This window comes from Panthera uncia, chromosome E1 (assembly GCF_023721935.1).
Source record: "Panthera uncia isolate 11264 chromosome E1, Puncia_PCG_1.0, whole genome shotgun sequence".
Lineage (NCBI taxonomy): Eukaryota > Metazoa > Chordata > Mammalia > Carnivora > Felidae > Panthera > Panthera uncia.
The window spans coordinates 17,206,408-17,223,044 of NC_064814.1; the positions used below are offsets into that span (position 1 = coordinate 17,206,408).

General features: G+C 49.3%; 1 protein-coding gene across 11 annotated transcripts in view; it reads right to left on the minus strand.

The window, feature by feature from the left end:
• Positions 1-827: 827 nt before the first annotated feature.
• PECAM1 (platelet and endothelial cell adhesion molecule 1) overlaps positions 828-16,637 on the minus strand; it is a 74,061-nt gene continuing 58,251 nt past the window's right edge. For 6 of the 11 annotated variants that reach the window (XM_049637649.1, XM_049637658.1, XM_049637656.1 and 3 more), the window contains 2 exons: positions 7,497-7,519; positions 828-1,668 (listed from right to left, as the gene is read on the minus strand). In XM_049637649.1, coding sequence (XP_049493606.1) covers positions 1,639-1,668; positions 7,497-7,519 — 53 coding nt within the window. In that variant the 3' untranslated portion in view covers positions 828-1,638. Of the gene's footprint in view, positions 1,669-4,866; positions 5,119-7,496; positions 7,520-16,637 lie in introns of all 11 variants that reach the window. The other 5 variants (XM_049637653.1, XM_049637657.1, XM_049637655.1 and 2 more) reach the window with 2 other exon arrangements.

Consider the following 16,637-nt stretch of genomic DNA (forward strand, 5'->3'; position numbering starts at 1 on the left):
ATACACTCCTATCTCCCTCTGCCTTCAGGCCCAGTGGGGCGCTGTTCTGATGGGGACCTGGGCTGTAGGGCAGTGAGGTCTGTTCTGAGGCCACTGAGGATGGCTTAGAGGGATAGGAGGGGGTGCTTTGCCAGTAGGGTTACCAGATAAAATGAGATGCCTAGTTACATTTGACTCTCAGATAAATGAATACTTTTACAGTGTAAGTATAAGCCGAATGTTACACAGGACATACTTACACCCGAAGCAGATTCATTGTTTCTCTGAAATTCAAATTTAACTGAGCACCCTGGGTGTTTCGGTGTTTTTTGTTGGTGTTATTTGCTCAACCTGGCAACCCTATCTGCCAGGGACAGCCTGGCAGTCTTTGGCTGGGAAGCAAACGCTGAATCGCAGCCAATGGATATTAATGACTCAGTGTTTGATGCTCAGACTACCTCTGGCCCTGCCTTCAATAAAGGCCACGGAGGCCCTTGGCCTGTGTGAGACAACCTGATAAGACCTGCTTGGTTCTTTGTGACTTCAGAAGGCCCGAGGCGTCCTCAAGCACTACAGACATTCTATGTGTATGTGTCCTCTTAGAAGATGACATTTCACAGGTCTGTGAAGAGTAAAGATCAAATTTATTTAATGCAATACCCTGCAGCTGTGTCACTGAGGTGGACGGGACGTGGGGGGAAAATGATCTCAGCTAGGTGTGCTCACTAGTGAAATTCCCCCGCAAAATGGCCGCGGCTACTCGTCCACCCCCTCAAGACACCCTCAGAAATATCGTAAGACCTCAGGGGACCATTTCTTTAGCAAGGAATAAATTAAAAAAAAATTAGTAAGAAAAATACGCATTTCATTTTTCTATTAAAAACAATAGTTGCTGTAGGCAAACATCTTCCCATCTTGCAGCCTGCAGCATGGTAAAGGAAAAGAAAGAAAGGGTATAGAAAAACAGCATAAGAACATCTGTGCTCTGTCCGACTTCATTTTCTCTTCTGTGCATTGCCCCGAATGAACCTGATCTTCAGGTTGGCATCTCAAAGGGGTCGCTCCCAAGCAGCTTTGTTGTGACATTTGTGGCAGGCGAGGTCGTGGAGGGAACAGGGGGCGCTGTCTGGTCAGTGCTGTTCACTTCCGAGGAACAAGGACCACCCAGAACCACAGGCCTTTGAAGGACCAAAGGCAAAGAGAGAGAGAGAGAGAGAGAGAGAGAGAGAAATAGCCCCTCAGCCCAGCCATTCGCTAGAAGCGATTGGCTACAAAACAAAAAAATGGTTTCTGTGTGTGAAGATACTTGGACAAGTTCTTGATCTCCGTGCAAGACAAAAATATTCAAGTTTCAAAATATCCCAATGGCCGTTTAACCCTGAACCTCCTTCTGCGGCTCCCCACTCCTGAGGATGCCCCAGCTTGGTGAGAGGGGGGCGCTGTGGGGGGACTTAACCAGCCCCTCCGTATCTCTTTATACCCCCCATAAATGTAGGCAGATGGATTTCAGAACTGGTGACTTGGCCTGAGGAATTGCTCTGTTCAGTGGGAGCAGGGCAGGTTCATAAATAAATGCACAGAGCTCTTGGAATACAGGAATGATCTCCTCTTCTTGGAACATGGGTGTCCTTCCAAGGAGGAACATCTGTCCTCGCCGCCCTAAGTTCCATCAAGGGAGCCTTCCGTTCTCTGCAGAGACAAGAGAAGACAAGCTATGGTCACACCCTTCAGGGCTCAAGACTGGCCTGGAGGAGGGATAAGCAATATTGCAGCAAGCACTTCACAAAGGCTCTCTGACAGCTCCGTCTTCCGCTGGTACCTCCACCCTGTGGGGTCAGCTCCTGCCCACATTCACTTCTCCCTTCTCTCCACACCAGCTCCACCCAGGGCTGTGACCTCCACTGCCTGTAGACGCGCACTGCACATCAGGCTATCAGCCAACTTTGTCAAGCACCCACTGAACACCCAGCATTCTGCCCCGTGGGTGCCACACTTACCTACAGAGCAAGACTAGTAGAGTTAAGAGAGACCTGGCTTCTTGCTCCAGCTCTGCTTCTAACACAAGCTGAGGCTTCTCTAGGTCTGTTTTCTTTTCTTTTTTTTTTTTTTTCAACTTTTTTTTTTTTAATGTTTATTTATTTTTGAGAGAGACAGAGACAGACTGCGAGTGGGTTAGGGGCAGAGAGAGAGGGAGACACAGAACCCGAAGCAGGCTCCAGGCTCCAAACTGTCAGCACAGAGCCTGACATGGGGCTCGAACTCACAAACTGGGAGATCATGACCTGAGTGGAAGTAGGTCGCTCAACCAACTGAGCCACCCGGGCACACCCGTTTTCTTTTAAAAAATGTTTTTAATTAATGTTTTTTATTTATTTTTGAGAGAGAGAGAGAGAGAGAGAGAGAGACAGAATGGGAAGCAGGCTCCAGGCTCCGAGCTGACAGCACAGAGCCCGACGCGGGGCTCGAACTCACAAACCGTGAGATCATGACCTGAGGTGAAGTTGATGCTCAGCCGACTGAGCCACCCAGGCACCCCCCCCCCACCCAGCCCATTTTCTTTTTTAATCGCAAAATCAAAGAGTTTTAACACGGATAAACACTGAGGATGTTTATCGTCATAAAGATGAAGTGGAAGAAGCCAGACGCAGGAGGAAGAAATATTGTGTGATTCCACTTACACGAGGTACCCAGAGTAGTCAAACTGATGGAGCTAGAAAGGACAACTGTGATTTCCAGGAGCTGCGGGGAAGGGGGAAATGAGTGTGCAATGGGTAGACTTTTGGGTTGGAATGATGACAAAGTTCTGTGGGTGGAGGGTGCTGATGGTTGCACACGATGTGAATGTACTTAAGGTCACTGAGCGGTACACTTAACAGTGGTTAAAATGGTACCTGCTGTTGTGTGTTTTGCCCCCTCCCCAAGAAAAAAAGTAAAAAAACAAAACAAAAACAAAAGCCAGATTCCGCACGCCATCCTGCAGTGTTCTCTAACTGCTTTGTGTGATGTTGTTGACACCTCCGTATCCACCAGTAACTGGACCCCCATCTGACCCGAGTACTGTTATCTATACCGAGGACGCAAGAACCTGCCAGGAATTTTATATCCTATCCGTTACTGACAAACAGTGTTAGCACGTGGGAAAGGTCATAACAAACTGCAGGAGTTCAGAGGTGGCGAGACGCCCTCGCTGTGCCACGAGGGAATCACAGAAGGCTTCGTGGAGCCAGCCTCCAAGGTGAGGCGGGTTTGGATGAATGGCTGCAGCGCGGGGGCAAGAGCAGGGCAGATGGAAATGCTGGAGCAAAGGCGCCCTGGGCCCCAAGGGGCAGGCAGCAAATGAGTCCGTGACCCGATCCTCTGTGAGTGCAGGTGGACCTCGTGGGCACACAAGTGGGGGCACTTGTGGGGATCAGCCAGCGTCTTGGGAGCCCCATGGCCAGGCTGGTTGGCTCTCTGATGGTGGGGGCTGAGGTCCCTGTTTTGTTCTGGTCCCTGTGCCTCTGAGGAGCCTCTGAGAACAGGATGCGGGTCCCAAGGGCTCCAGCTGGCAGGCCACGGCTCTGCCTCTGCCTTTGCCAGGAGAGACCCTGGCAAGCGGGCCAAGAGAGCTGTGTTGGCCCCAAGGGGCTGGAGGCCCGCCAGCGCTGGCAGCTACCTTCATTTCTTCCGCTTTGCCCAGAGGGGTGACCCTGGTGTCCAGGCTTCCTGCAGGCCCCAGACCAAGTCCCTCCCTAAACGCCTCTGCTCTCCTCTGCCAGGCGAGGCGAGCACTCGGTAGCTGCAGGAGGACTGGCCCCACGGATGGGAAGGGCTGGGTCACAGTCAACCGGACCTTGAAGTAAAGGTTAACATACTCACATCCAAGACCTGTCCTTCCTTGTATCTAAATCAGAGGCCAGCTGTCAGCCACCCAAGAACAGCCATGAAATCGCCCCACTTCGGGCCAGAACATGGTATAGATGCTCTCAAAGGTCATTTTACTTCTAACACCCCTGGGTTTTCTACTTCCCGATTCTAGAATGTGCCCCTTATGGGGGGGGGGGGCGCCTTGGTGGTTCAGTTAGTTAAGCACTTGGTTTCAGCTCAGGTCACGATCCCACAGTTCATGGGTTCAAGCCCAGGACTGAGATCCCTGCTCAGGATTCTCTCTCTCTCTCCTTCTCGCTCTCTGCCCCTGCCCACTCACTCTCTCTCTCAAAAAATAGATAAACTTGGGGCGCCTGGGTGGCTCAGTTGGTTAAGCGTCCAACTTCGGCTCAGGTCATGATCTCACAGTCCGTGGGTTTGAGCCCTGCATCGGGCTCTGTGCTGACAGCTCAGAGCCTGGAGCCTGTTTCAGATTCTGTGTCTCCCTCTTTCTCTGACCCTCCCCTGTTCATGCTCTCTCTCTGTCTCAAAAATAAATAAATGTTAAAAAAAATTAAAAAAAAATAGATAAACTTAAAATAAAAATAGAATGTGCCCCTTATGAGCACTTCCAATAAACCAAGTCTGTGATAGGTGCTCATTTAATCCTTGCAACAACCAGGTGGGGTGGGGGTGGTTATTATCTCCAATTCCAGATGAGGAAACAAAGGCCCTGAGACATCTGCCCAGCGTGACTCAGCTGGTAAACAGCGAATCATGGAAAGGTTAGGTTTTAAGCTGGGTGTCTGATTCCCAAGTCAAAGCCTGGCTTTGGGTGAATCCCATGAAGAGGCCTTTCAGGGCCAAGATGAAGTAAGTCTCCCATTCGTGCCTCATACTGCCAGAGTGATGAAAAGAACTTTAAACAGACCATCAAGTAGCATTTATGTGGTACACTGCAAAATGCTTTGTACACGTGTTCCTCATTTTACCTTTAAGAAACTTCTAGTAGGGAGCTATTACTGTGTTTGGGGGTCTCACCATCTCTGTTTCACGAATTGGAAAGCTTAGTTGGAGGAGGGCAGGATCACCCAAAAGATGGCCAGAGAGCTGAAGCTCAGACTCCAGTTCCCACTGCTGGCTCCCAGGAGGGAAGGGGGTGAGCTGTAACTGGGAACTTCCTTTTTTTCCGTAAGAAGACAAGGCTGTCTCCAAGATCCCGAGACCCACGAAGGTCCAGATTCACCCCTTTCTTTTAAGTACAAGGTGTTCTCTTTCACATTATCTGTCTGCCTGGGCCACAAACACAATTTATAAACAAGGCAAAAATGGCAGAGGAAAAATGAAGTCAGAATGTGCCATTGAAGCAAGTCAAACAATACTAAATTAGTATTTGGCTAAGCGGCTATCTCATTGTTAAGATATTTCCTCCAATGTGTTTTCAGAAGCAACGGCCGTTAAACTACTGGGAATGATCGCCAGGTTTGATTTCAGGAAGGAAATCCCCTCCCATTTCCCTGCTGGGCAATTCGATTAATTTTCTCCTGACCCTCACCAGCTGATTATTAGGAAAACTATACCTCCTTCTTTTCTAAACAAATTGTATTCGCTTAAAGCGTCAAAATCTCTCTCCCAACGGCTGGGAACCCCTGAGCTCCTGCCAAAAGTCTTTATTATTTGGGAGGGCAGGACCAGCTGGTGGGGGAGCTCTCAGGAGCATCCTGGGAGCAGACTTCTGGATCCACGGGCCAGCTCCTGGGGGAAAAGGAAAGTTCTATCTGTCCTGGAGCTCAGAGCCTTTGTCCAGAGAGACCGTTTGGATTGCAGACAAAGTAAATAAGTCAGTCCTGCAGGTTCAACAGACTTGCCTGGGGAGGACACAGCTATGTTTATTGTAGCAGGAGAGCATCTCTTTTTCTGGGTCCCACGTTGCCTATGGAGCAAAGATCTCACTTTCCACTCCCTCAAGGCCATGATAGCTGAAACAATGATGTCACTTCTTGGAGGGAGTCTTGTGTTGTGGACTAGCCAAGGAATCTGGGGACCTAGGTTCTAGTCCTGGCTCTGCTATTACCTGGCTGGGACACCCCAGCCAGGCTGTTCTGCCGATTCAGCCGTCAGTTTTTGCACCTATAAATTGGGCTCCGGACCCTTGCCAAGGCAAGTCACTGGTTTCAGGAGTCGGGGTGGGTTTAGGCTAGAAAAAGACCTTCATTTTATCCCTCTTTTCCTTAAATTGATAGCTTTCCTCCATAAGAAGAATGTCAGTGGTTTCCTGCCGTCAAAGGCATAATGAGTTCTCTGTTTTATAAGAATTCAGACTCCAGCAAAACAAAGGAAGCCAGGGGGCCCATTGGAAAGGCTACCAGCAATCTTGCCGAAGGTTCTTTCTTCCCAGACCTTAAAGCAGCAGCTCCTCATTTCTCAAGATACCAGCTGCCCAGTTAACCCCTAAACTACTGGGTAGTTCATCAAAAGGTTGGGAGTGGGAAGATAGGAGGAGACAGATCTTAGCAAAATTTGAACTTGGACCTCCACATTAAAAAATATATATATTTCCATCTGCCAAGTAGCAGCATCCTGAATCCCCAATTTCCTACAGAGTGAAAACCTCAGGGGCACCTGGGTGGCTCCGTCGGTTAAGCGACCGACCTCGGCTGAGGTCATGATCTCACGGTTCGTGGGTTTGAGCCCTGCATCACGCTCTGTGCTGACAGCTCAGAGCCTGGAGTCTGCTTCCGAGATTCTGTGTCTCCTTCTCTCTGCACCTCCCCTGCTCGTGCTCTGTCTCTCTCTCTGACTCTCAAAAAATAAATAAATGTTAATTAAAAAAATTTAAAAAAAAAAAGGAAAACCTCATAATGAGGTGTTTGAGTCCTTTGCATGTAAGCCCTAACTGACCTCTTCCTAGTGCTTCTCCTGGATGTCCTTTCTCCTATCACCCTGAGCTGCTTGGACTGTTCCTTCCCTCGTGGCTCTACTCCTGCTGATCTTTCTACCTGGGTCTGCTGCTGTGGTTGGACCCCTTCCTCACGGCCTATCCCAGTGACCCCTTCCGTGGGGAGGAGACCCTAACCAGAACCGTCTTTCTTCTGCATTTCCATAGCTTCTGGTGAGCTATCATCACCTTGCTTTCTCATCCGTGTTAACTCATCTGATTCCCTCTGTGGGTCAAGGACCTTGAGTGGCCTCTGCAGCAGAGGGCCTGGTGTGTCAGGGTGACTGGCATAGGCTCTCAGAGTTCAAAGTTCAAATGCACTGTTGGATCCTCCCTTCCTCCAAGCACTCCCCCCACCCCACAACAATGTCTGCCTCACTTCCAAAGCCTGAACCTGAACTAGGAGGAAATGTGCACTTCGCTCAAGGGGGGCTATATGTTCTAGATTCCTGATCCTTTGAGGGGGTCTCTCTTCGTATGAGGACTGAGATGCAAGGATGGAAACAGTGGGAGAGAATATTTGAAATCGCCAGGCCCAGAAAACCTGGCCAGCCCGATGACCAAACACCCTCCATACAACATCTAGGCTATTGTTGCCCGGGGCTCCTGGTCTAAAACAGACCAGGCCGCTGTAGGGGTGTGATTTGTGGGAATGCAGAACCTGGCTGAGTTTGGAAATAGTTCACTGTTCAACGGACCATTTTAAAAAATTGTTTGTGAAATGTGTACTTACAGAATATCTGTTTTCCACGAAATCTGCAAAACAAAGCATAACATGGAGGGTGAGCGATTCAGAGAGTACATCAGGCTCCCCCCACCCCCCAACCATCTCAGGAACCCCATGGATAAAGGCAGGGGGTGGGGGCGGTGCAGAAGGAGACACCAGAGCTTTACTGGGTGCTCAGCTGTATGGCTCCTTTGCCCACAGACAGCTTCCTCTGGGCTCTACACTCCATGTGACAAGCATATTAAAATCCCTGGAAGCTCACTGGACATTTTAAACAGTTTTTTTTTAAGATTTTATTTTATTTTTTAATTTTTTTTTAAATGTTTGTTTATTTTTGCGAGAAGAGACAGAGCGTGAGCTGGTGGGGGGGGGGGGGGCAGGGGTGGGGAGCAGAGAGAGAGACCCAGAATCTGAAGCAGGCTCCAGGCTCTGAGCTGTCAGCACAGAGCCTGACGCGAGGCTCGAACCCATGAGCAGTGAAATCATGACCCGAGCTGAAATAGGACCCTTAACCGACTGAGCCACCCGGGTGCCCAAAGATTTTATTTTATTTTTTAAGTAATCTCTATATCCAATGTGGGGCTGGAACTCATGACTGCAAACACCCGAGTCGCATGCTCCATGGACTGAGCCACCCAGGCATCCCAGCAGGTTTTTTTTGCTCTTGTTTTTAATTAGTACTTCAGGTTATTTCAAGAAAAAAACTGAAAACTATAGAGGAGTAGAAAATAGCCGATAAGCATGATCTCTTGTTCCATTCTTTAAACCCTGTTGACACTTTTGTCCCCCAGTTTTTTTCTGCTCTCCCGTAGGCTTTTGGTTCTGAGTCATAACATACAACATATGCCATTTTCTAGCCTATCCTTTTTACATAACGTGATCTTATAAACATTTCCTGGTACCTTCTTAAACATACTTGGGAGTGGCCTGTGTAATAATCATTCAATGGGTGTACAATTGTTTACTCATCCAGCTCCTTACTTTAGAAATTTAGGTTCTTTCCAAGTTTTTGCTGTTTTAAATAGTGCTGCCAGGGGAGCCTGGGTGGCTCGGTCAGTTAAGTGTCCAACTCTCGGTTTCGGCTGAAGTCATGCTCTCACGGTTTCTTGAGTTCGAGCCCCACGTCAGGCTCTGTGTTGACAGCGTGGAGCTTGCTTAGGATTCTCTCTCTCTCTCTCTCTCTCTCTCTCTCTCTCTGTCCCTCCCCTGCTCATGTTTTCCCTCTCCCAAAATAAATAAATAAACTTAATAAAAAAAAAAAAGATGTAAATAGTGCTGCCACATCCTCTTTGGGAATAAGGCTATTTCCTTATTTCATAGTAGCTTCTCCATCCCCACAAGTGGGAGCAGGGGAGGAGAAGGTATAAACACTGCCACCACTCTCGGGATAGACAGCCCAAGCGCTGCCTGGAATGACAGGGCCACCTCTTCCCCCTTCCCCTGTAGGCCCCCCTGTCTTCTTGCTAGGGTGCACGCCAGGACCTGCTGGCCCAGCCAGGCTGCAAGGATGAACATGGGCCTGCCAGGTCCTTCCAAATGTCAGGAAGATCGGAGCGAGGTGAAGAAAGGCCAAGGAGAACGGGAGGTGTCGTGTGGGGGGCGAGCCATCCCGCCACTGTTCGTTAGAGCCGGTTTTCACTACAACAGGCGAGAGAGGGCTGTGGTTTGCCCTTGGAAAGGAGCAGGCCCCCACCCATTGCAGTTTCTAATCGGGTAGCGGCCCACACGGCCGGGGCTGATTCCCCAAACAGTCCATGCTGGACACAGACCTGAAGACAGAGAAACCATGGGGACCTCCTGCTGTCTGGGAAAGATGCCTAGAGCGTATGTGGGTGTTGGGGTGGCAGCCAGTCTTGAAGGTGGAAGAGGCAATGGCAGGAGGGCCATAACCTACCGGACCTGAGTCCTCAGGGCTACTAGGTGGATGCACTCCAAGGGGCCTCGGGCTCTGCGAGGCCGCCCAACCTCAAACCCAGTCCCTTCTGAGTCTTGGGCAGTCTTGGGGCCCACCTGTCACAACGGGAGTCACAACCCTTCTGTTTCTCTCTCTAATTTAAAAATATCCTGTTTCCAAAAGTCCACTTCCCCCTCAAGCCCTGTCTTATCACAGCCCTATTGTGCGTCCCCTGGAGAGGGAACGGGGCCAGAAGTTCCTAAGGGGCCCCCTTCTGTCCTGGCTGGGCCAGAGGCAGACGTCAAACAGCCAAATGGATGAATCAGCCGGACCACACGAAGTCGAGCCATTGTGTAAACTTCCACGCATTGAGTGAGGCTCGGGCAAGGCTCCCACCTGCAGCCCAAATCCGACCCGGGAGGACCTGAAGGACCCCGTGCTGCCCACTCCCCCAAAACCCCCGAGGGCTCTGGAATCAGACTTAAGAGGGAAAGAGCCTTAGTCTGTAGGTCTGTAATAGTCTTAGACTATTACTTAGTCTTAGTAATATGAATACAAAAGGCGGAAAATTTCAAATATGCTAATAATACTCAAGGAAACCCTAGGTTTATGCCCACTTGTAGTTTTTGCTACTTTCTTTTTGGTAATAGAGCAATCACTGCAAAAATAGAATCTGGTGGGTAGTACCTATTTTTTTTTTTTCACAGACTACTTTTTTACCCTCTTAGATTCTGAACTAAAGAAACGCACCCCCCCACCGGAGGGGGGCAGGGCTGGCAGTGTCCGCCAGGCTGGCTGGCTCAGTGCCACACAGGATGGGTGGGGACCGGCTCTCAAGTGCTCTTTTCTCCCTCCCACAGGGGTTGTGAGAGGCCCTCCGCACTGTGGTTCTTTCTTGATGACAGCTACTCTTAGTATATTAGACTTCTGCCCCTTTAGAAACATTCGGAACACCAAAGAGCGAGCAGAATGTGAAGGCCGAGTGAGCAGATCCTCAGGTGGGAAGATGGCTGGGTCCAACCCCAAAAGGCATAACTTCGTGTCTGGAGCAGGACCCGGCATCTCTGCCAGGGCCTGGCATTGTCAAGTGGGATGTGCCCAGGACACCTGTGGAGGTGGGCACGGGGCATCTAGAGAGGAAAACCAATTCTCCTGTTGGAGGACTCACAAGGAGGTGAATTACGAGAAGCCAAGGTTTCTTAACACTGACATTTGGGGCTGGATCATTCTTCTTCTTCTTCTTTTTTTTTCTTAGAGTTTACATACTGTTTTTTAGCAATATCTACACCCAACGTGGGCCTTCAACTCGTGACCCTGAGACCAAGAGTTGGATGCTCTCTCAGGGCACCTGGGTGGCTCCATTGGTTAAGCGTCCGACTTTGGCTCAGGGCATGATCTCATGCTTCGGGAGCTGGAGCCCCGCGTCGGGCTCTGTGCTGATAGCTTGGAGTCTGGAGTCTGTTTCAGATTCTGTGTCTCCCTCTCTCTCTACCCCTCCCCCACCTTCTCTCATAAAAGGAATAAACGTTAAAAAAATTAAAAAAAAAAAAAAAAAGAGTTGCATGCTCTCCCAACTGAGCCCACCAGGCACCTCTGGGTTGCATCATTCTTTCTTGTGGGGACTGTCCCATACATTGTAACATGTTAAGTCGCATTCCTGGCCTCCACACATTAGATGCTATAGCACCCCTTTTCCTCCCCCCCCCAATTATGACAACCAAAGATGTCTCCTGCCTTGTGAACCAGTGCTCCGGGCCGATGACTCCTAGACCTGAGTTCTTTCATAGTGAAAGAGCTTGACTGCATTGCTGATTGTAGTAAACCACTTCACTCTTCTGTTAAAATCCAGTGTAAATATACATTAGTAGGTTTTGCTTTGGATGACCTGCGGGCCATTTTACAAAGTACTTTCAGAATAAGCCAGAGCACTATAAAAGGTGAAGTCCCGAATCGGAGTGAAGATACAAACTTTCCTGATGAGCCAGAAATTGCGGTTCCTACAAGGCTCAGCCAGGCTGAGTGAAGTTGTTGAGAAAGCCATAGACAGCCTGTAATTGCTCTCTTTTCGTTCTTGTCACCAGAAAAGCAAGGGGAGGAGAAGAAAATCAAACCTTTCCCCGGATTAGTCAGAGAAGGAGGAAGTTGATGACAGGTAAAAAGAGAGGTTTGGGGGGCGCGTGCTTGCGGGTGGGGTGGGGGGCTTTTGATGTCAGGTTGCGCCACAACCGAGAGTGTCTAAGCTATGAGCAAGCCCTGAAGGACACCACCATCTAAATCAAGAGAACTCAGGTGAGTAACAGAGCATCCTGTATGAAGTCCAAGGTTACAGGGGATGGGAGGAAATTGGTTCCAGTTAAGTGTTCAAGAGAGAAAGGTACCAAACCAACCTGGATTACTTCCTTCAAATGCTCACTTTTTAGGACCACCCACATTACTGCTTAAGAAGAGGCATAAACACAGGCTTAGTTCCCATTTCTGTAAAGCCAAACCGCAAGTCATAACCAGAGCTACTGTTGCTGCCTGGAATTTCCAAATCCTCATCTTAGGCAAGTCATTGAAAAGGGAATAAGTACTTCAAAGAGCCTGAAGTGCTAACCTTGCAGATCTAACTTACCAGAAATTATCGGCAAGTTTTCCTTTACCTTAAGAAAGCTGATGGTTATGTAAATGCAAAAGCTCTTTCTCAACCAGTTCTGGGGGCGTTCCAGGGCTTGCTGTCCCTTCTACTTAGGCTTTTCTCAATTGGGCCTCTTCTGGATATAAATTTCCTAGTACTGAGAACCCCTCTCCTTCTTTCCCTAACGGTTTGTAAGGAATCACCTAACAGCTGGGAAAGGGAAACGTTCAAAGATCAGAGGTTTCTTTGTCCCAGACTGAGTTGACTGCTGGGATAAGATGTTAACTTAGCTCTCCATCAACAAAACAGTAGGCTCCCAACAGAAGAGCAGACCTGTCTAACCATGGCCACGACGCAGCAGAGGATACTCAGTTGGACGAGATACCAATTTTATTGAACCCACCTGCCCACCGCAGTGCTTATCCACCTACACACACTCCCGAGGAACACTGCGGTGTTCACTGTGACAATTCCATATGGGGGAGGGACATTTTATTGAAAATTAATAAGAAAACTGATGTCCTGGGGAGAAGTAAGGGTCGGGAGCCAAGTCATATAACTGGGTAAGGGCAGTGCTGAGACCAAACCCTAGTCTCTATCTTCCACTCAGGGTGTTCCTCTTAGGGTTACAGTGCAAAGAACCATCCAGCTGGACTCCAGCCAAAACAAACGTACCAGAAGCACAGTGAGTTGGCCCCTGAGCTCCATGATTTAATTCAGATTCGGAGGGAAAACTCAGGCTTAGTAGAAGCAAATACTTATTGGGTCTTGGAGTCAAGGGTGAGTAAAGGATTAGAATTGCCTCCAAGGGACCTAGGAAGTGACTCTTAGAAGTTGCTTAGAACAAAACATTTAGAGGGATGGTTTTGGATGGACCAAAGCATAGACAAATGACCATGACTTCCAAATGCCAAGACACTGAGACTCCAAACGTCATCACCGGAAGGCAACTTAAGATCATCCATTCAACCACCTCACTCAATACAGAAGCACTGAGCTTGCTCAAATTCACAGATAGACAAAGTAGAATGGTTGTTGCCAGGGGCTGGAAAGAGTAGCGAGTTATTGCTTACTGGGTCTAAAGTTTCATTTGGAGAAGATGAAAAAGTTCCGGAGATGGATGGTGATGGTTATACAGCTACGTGAATGTATTTAATGCCACCAAAACGTACACTTAAAAGTGGTTAAAATGGCAGGTGTTATGTGTATTTTGTCACAGTTAAAACACACAACCAAAGCCGTGAGCTTAGAGCCTAAAGCCAAGATTGCAAAGACCTGGTTCCCCCCACAGCCTACAGATGCCCCCACACTCATGAGCCAGCAGTCCACGTCGCTCCCTCCAGGACGCTGGTCCTGTCCAGATTCCCGCCCTGGGGCTGTTCCTTGGAGGCAGGCCTGCCCAATGCCCTTTCCCTTATCTAGAGGAGCAGTTTTCCTTTGTATCACTCAGGGGAAAAGGGGGGTTTAAGAGCCAGAACTACGCCCTGTGAGCCATTTCCCAAAATAGTCAGCCCTGACGTGCTGCTGGTTGGAAGGTGGGGAGAACTAAGAAATTAAGATGGGAAGAATAAAAAATTAAGAAGGAAAGGTTAGATAAGCCTTAGCTCTGTACTCAGCCCATTCACCGACCTGTCCAGAGACCCACCTCCCCCAAGGTCTTTATTTTATTGTGTGTCACCCTCCTCCCCCCAACACACACACACACACACACACACACACACACACGCACGTATGTACGTGAGTTGGAAGATTCTCTCTGCTGGCCAACCCTGAGGCCAGTCCTTCCAGTATCCTTTCAGGATTGCTGAGGAGTAAGAAAGACCCTACCTCTTCAAGCAAGAAGCAGAACATAACAGAGGTATAATCAGAAGGGAAGTGAGGGCATCTAGAAAATGCTTCTAAAAGTGTGGTCCCCAGAACAACAGCAGCAACATGTGAGAATTTTTTAGAAATACAAATTGGGGTGCCTGGGTGGCTCGGTCGGTTAAGCGTCCGACTTCGGCTCAGGTCATGATCTCACGGTCCGTGGGTTCGAGCCCCGCGTCGGGCTCTGTGCTGACAGCTCAGAGCCTGGAGCCTGCTTCAGATTCTGTGTCTCCCTCTCTCTCTGTCCCTCCCCTGCTCACTCTCCCCCTCAAAAATAAATAAACATTTTAAAAAAATACTAAAAGAAATACAAATTAGTCCCACTCCAGACCTACTGAAATCACAAAGTCTGGGTGGTGGTACCACACCATTTGTGTTTTAACACACCTGGAGAATGCTCCATCTACATTTGAGCCCCTGCCCCTCATTTCACAGACAAGGCAACCAAGGTTCTGAGAGGTTCCACGACTCACCCAGGGTCACCCAGACCATACCAGGCTGTTACTCTCTCTTTTTTTTTTTTTTTTAACTTTACGTATTTATTTTGAGAGAGTCAGAGATCGTGTGAATTGGGGAGGTGCAGAGAGAGGGGGAGAATCTCAAGCAGGCTGTCAGCTCAGAGCCCGACACGGGGCTCGAACTCATGAACTGTGAGATCCTGACCTGAGCTGGTCAAAGACCAGACGCTCAATCAACTGAGCCACCCAGGCACCCCCAGGCTGTTAATAGAACTGAATCCTCTAATTAAGCGGATGGTAATGTGAAACCAAACAAAGCTGGAAAGGGCAGCAGCAGGCAGTCCCTTTGGCAGGACCGGGAGGAAACGTGAAGCCGGGCTCCTGGCATTCGAGTCCCTGCTCTGCCATCACTGGCCTTAGGATTGGGATGAGTTACTTAGCCTCCGGGCCCATTTTCCCATCTGCAGGACAGGAACAGTAGTAAAACCTCCATCAACCCTAGGATGGTTTTGAGGACTGAACAAAGAGCAGGCGTCTCGCAGTAAGAGGGACAGAAAGAAAGAACAGGAAGAGGACTGAGGAGCTTACAGCTTCCTGCCTTGGAGCAGCCACCGAGCAGGAAATGCTGGGAAACAGCAGCTCCCTTGGCCTCCAGGACGGGAGCCTCTTAGGCAAGGTGAGCACACAGACTTTCACAGCAGCACTGTGGTTTTGGCTACAACACCCAGGGCTCTCTCTACCCGCAACCGCTGGGGCAGGAGCCAGCTGCCTGTTCAGAGACCAGGTTACAGAGGAGTCCCAGCCCCAGCTGACTCCTGATGGCCCAAGTGGGGCTCTGGCTGGGAGTCGGGGTGGGGAGGGAGACGGCTGTGCCTGGTCCCTGCCCTGAACCCTAGGGCTCAAGTTTCTCCTGCATCTTTTGGCTAACACGGATTGGACGCTCGCCGTATGGTAGGGATAGTAGACGGACTCGTGCCTGGGGTAATTAGCCCCATCTCCCCCCAAGCTAACCTCACCCCCTGTTTCTCATTTAATATCATCTCCATGCAACAGCTGAAGAACCTGGAGTCTCAGAAGGGTCAGGCATCTTGGTCACAGTCACACAGCTGCTAAGGGGCAGCACCAGGACTGGGGCTCAGATGTCTGCGAGCAAAACAGGGCCCTTCACCACCCTGAACCCCTGGGGTCCATTCCTGCCCTAGACCAGAGGGAGCAGCAAGATTCCCAGGGTGGGGGACTGAGGACTCAGGCACGGAGAACCGTCTGAACAGCTGCCCTAAAGCAGGTGTAAATGCCACCCCCGAATATGCCACACTGGCACAGGATTATTTGGGGCCGGAGGATGCAGAAGGAAGCCTTCCAGGAGTTTCCCTTATCTGACCAGAAGCCGAAGTTCCTGGGAAATGAAGACAGCCATGAGTCCCTCTCCCAGGGAAGGCTTCTGGCCTCCAAGATGACAGAAAGGCGGTGCTGAGATGGACCTGCCTAAACAAACCTTATTCCATTTGTTTCCCCCAGATATTTACCTTCCCATTTGTTTTGTCACTTCTCCACAAATGTATTGTTCTTGCCTAACGTGCTAAAGAAGCCCCCAGTTCTAACCACACTGAGGACTTACTCATCACTGTTTTTCTCCTTGTTAATCTGTCTTTTGTCAGTCTCAGGGCAGGGCATCTCATACTGACACTGGGTGTGGCCCTCGCCAGCCAGCTGTAAAGGACCTCCAGCTGCTGGCCCAGGCCACCACAGACCCCCAGGCCTCTGGTCCTGGGGTGGGGGATCCCTGCGGGAGCCTGATCAGGAGCCTGGAGTTCAGGTCCAGGGTGGGCCAGTCTGGGGACTTGCCTCCTGTGTGAACTTGGTCAGGTGTTTTCACTGCTCTATGCCTCAGTATCCTCATCTGTAAAATGGGACTTAAATGTGAGGATTGAAAGAGATATTGTAACACAGACCACTTGGCATACACAGTAAGCGCTCAATAAATGTGAGGTTTTGCATAACCAAAGCGACCCAAAATGAACAATTTCAGGGACCATAAGAAGAGCAGAGGGGTTTCATACAATTCTCACACAATTACCCAACAGGGTGTTGTATGGAAACCAATTTGACAATAAATTTCATATTAAAAAAAAAAATAAGAGAATGTCTTGGGAAAAAAAAAAAAATTACCTAACAGGACCAAGCATGAGCCCTACAAGAACTCTAGCTTTTTGTTACACTGGAAGGACAGAGAAGGCCTATTTATTTCTGAATTTGCATTTTGCTGGCTCTGAATATTTTGAGAATACAAAATGAGACACTGAGGCCAAAAA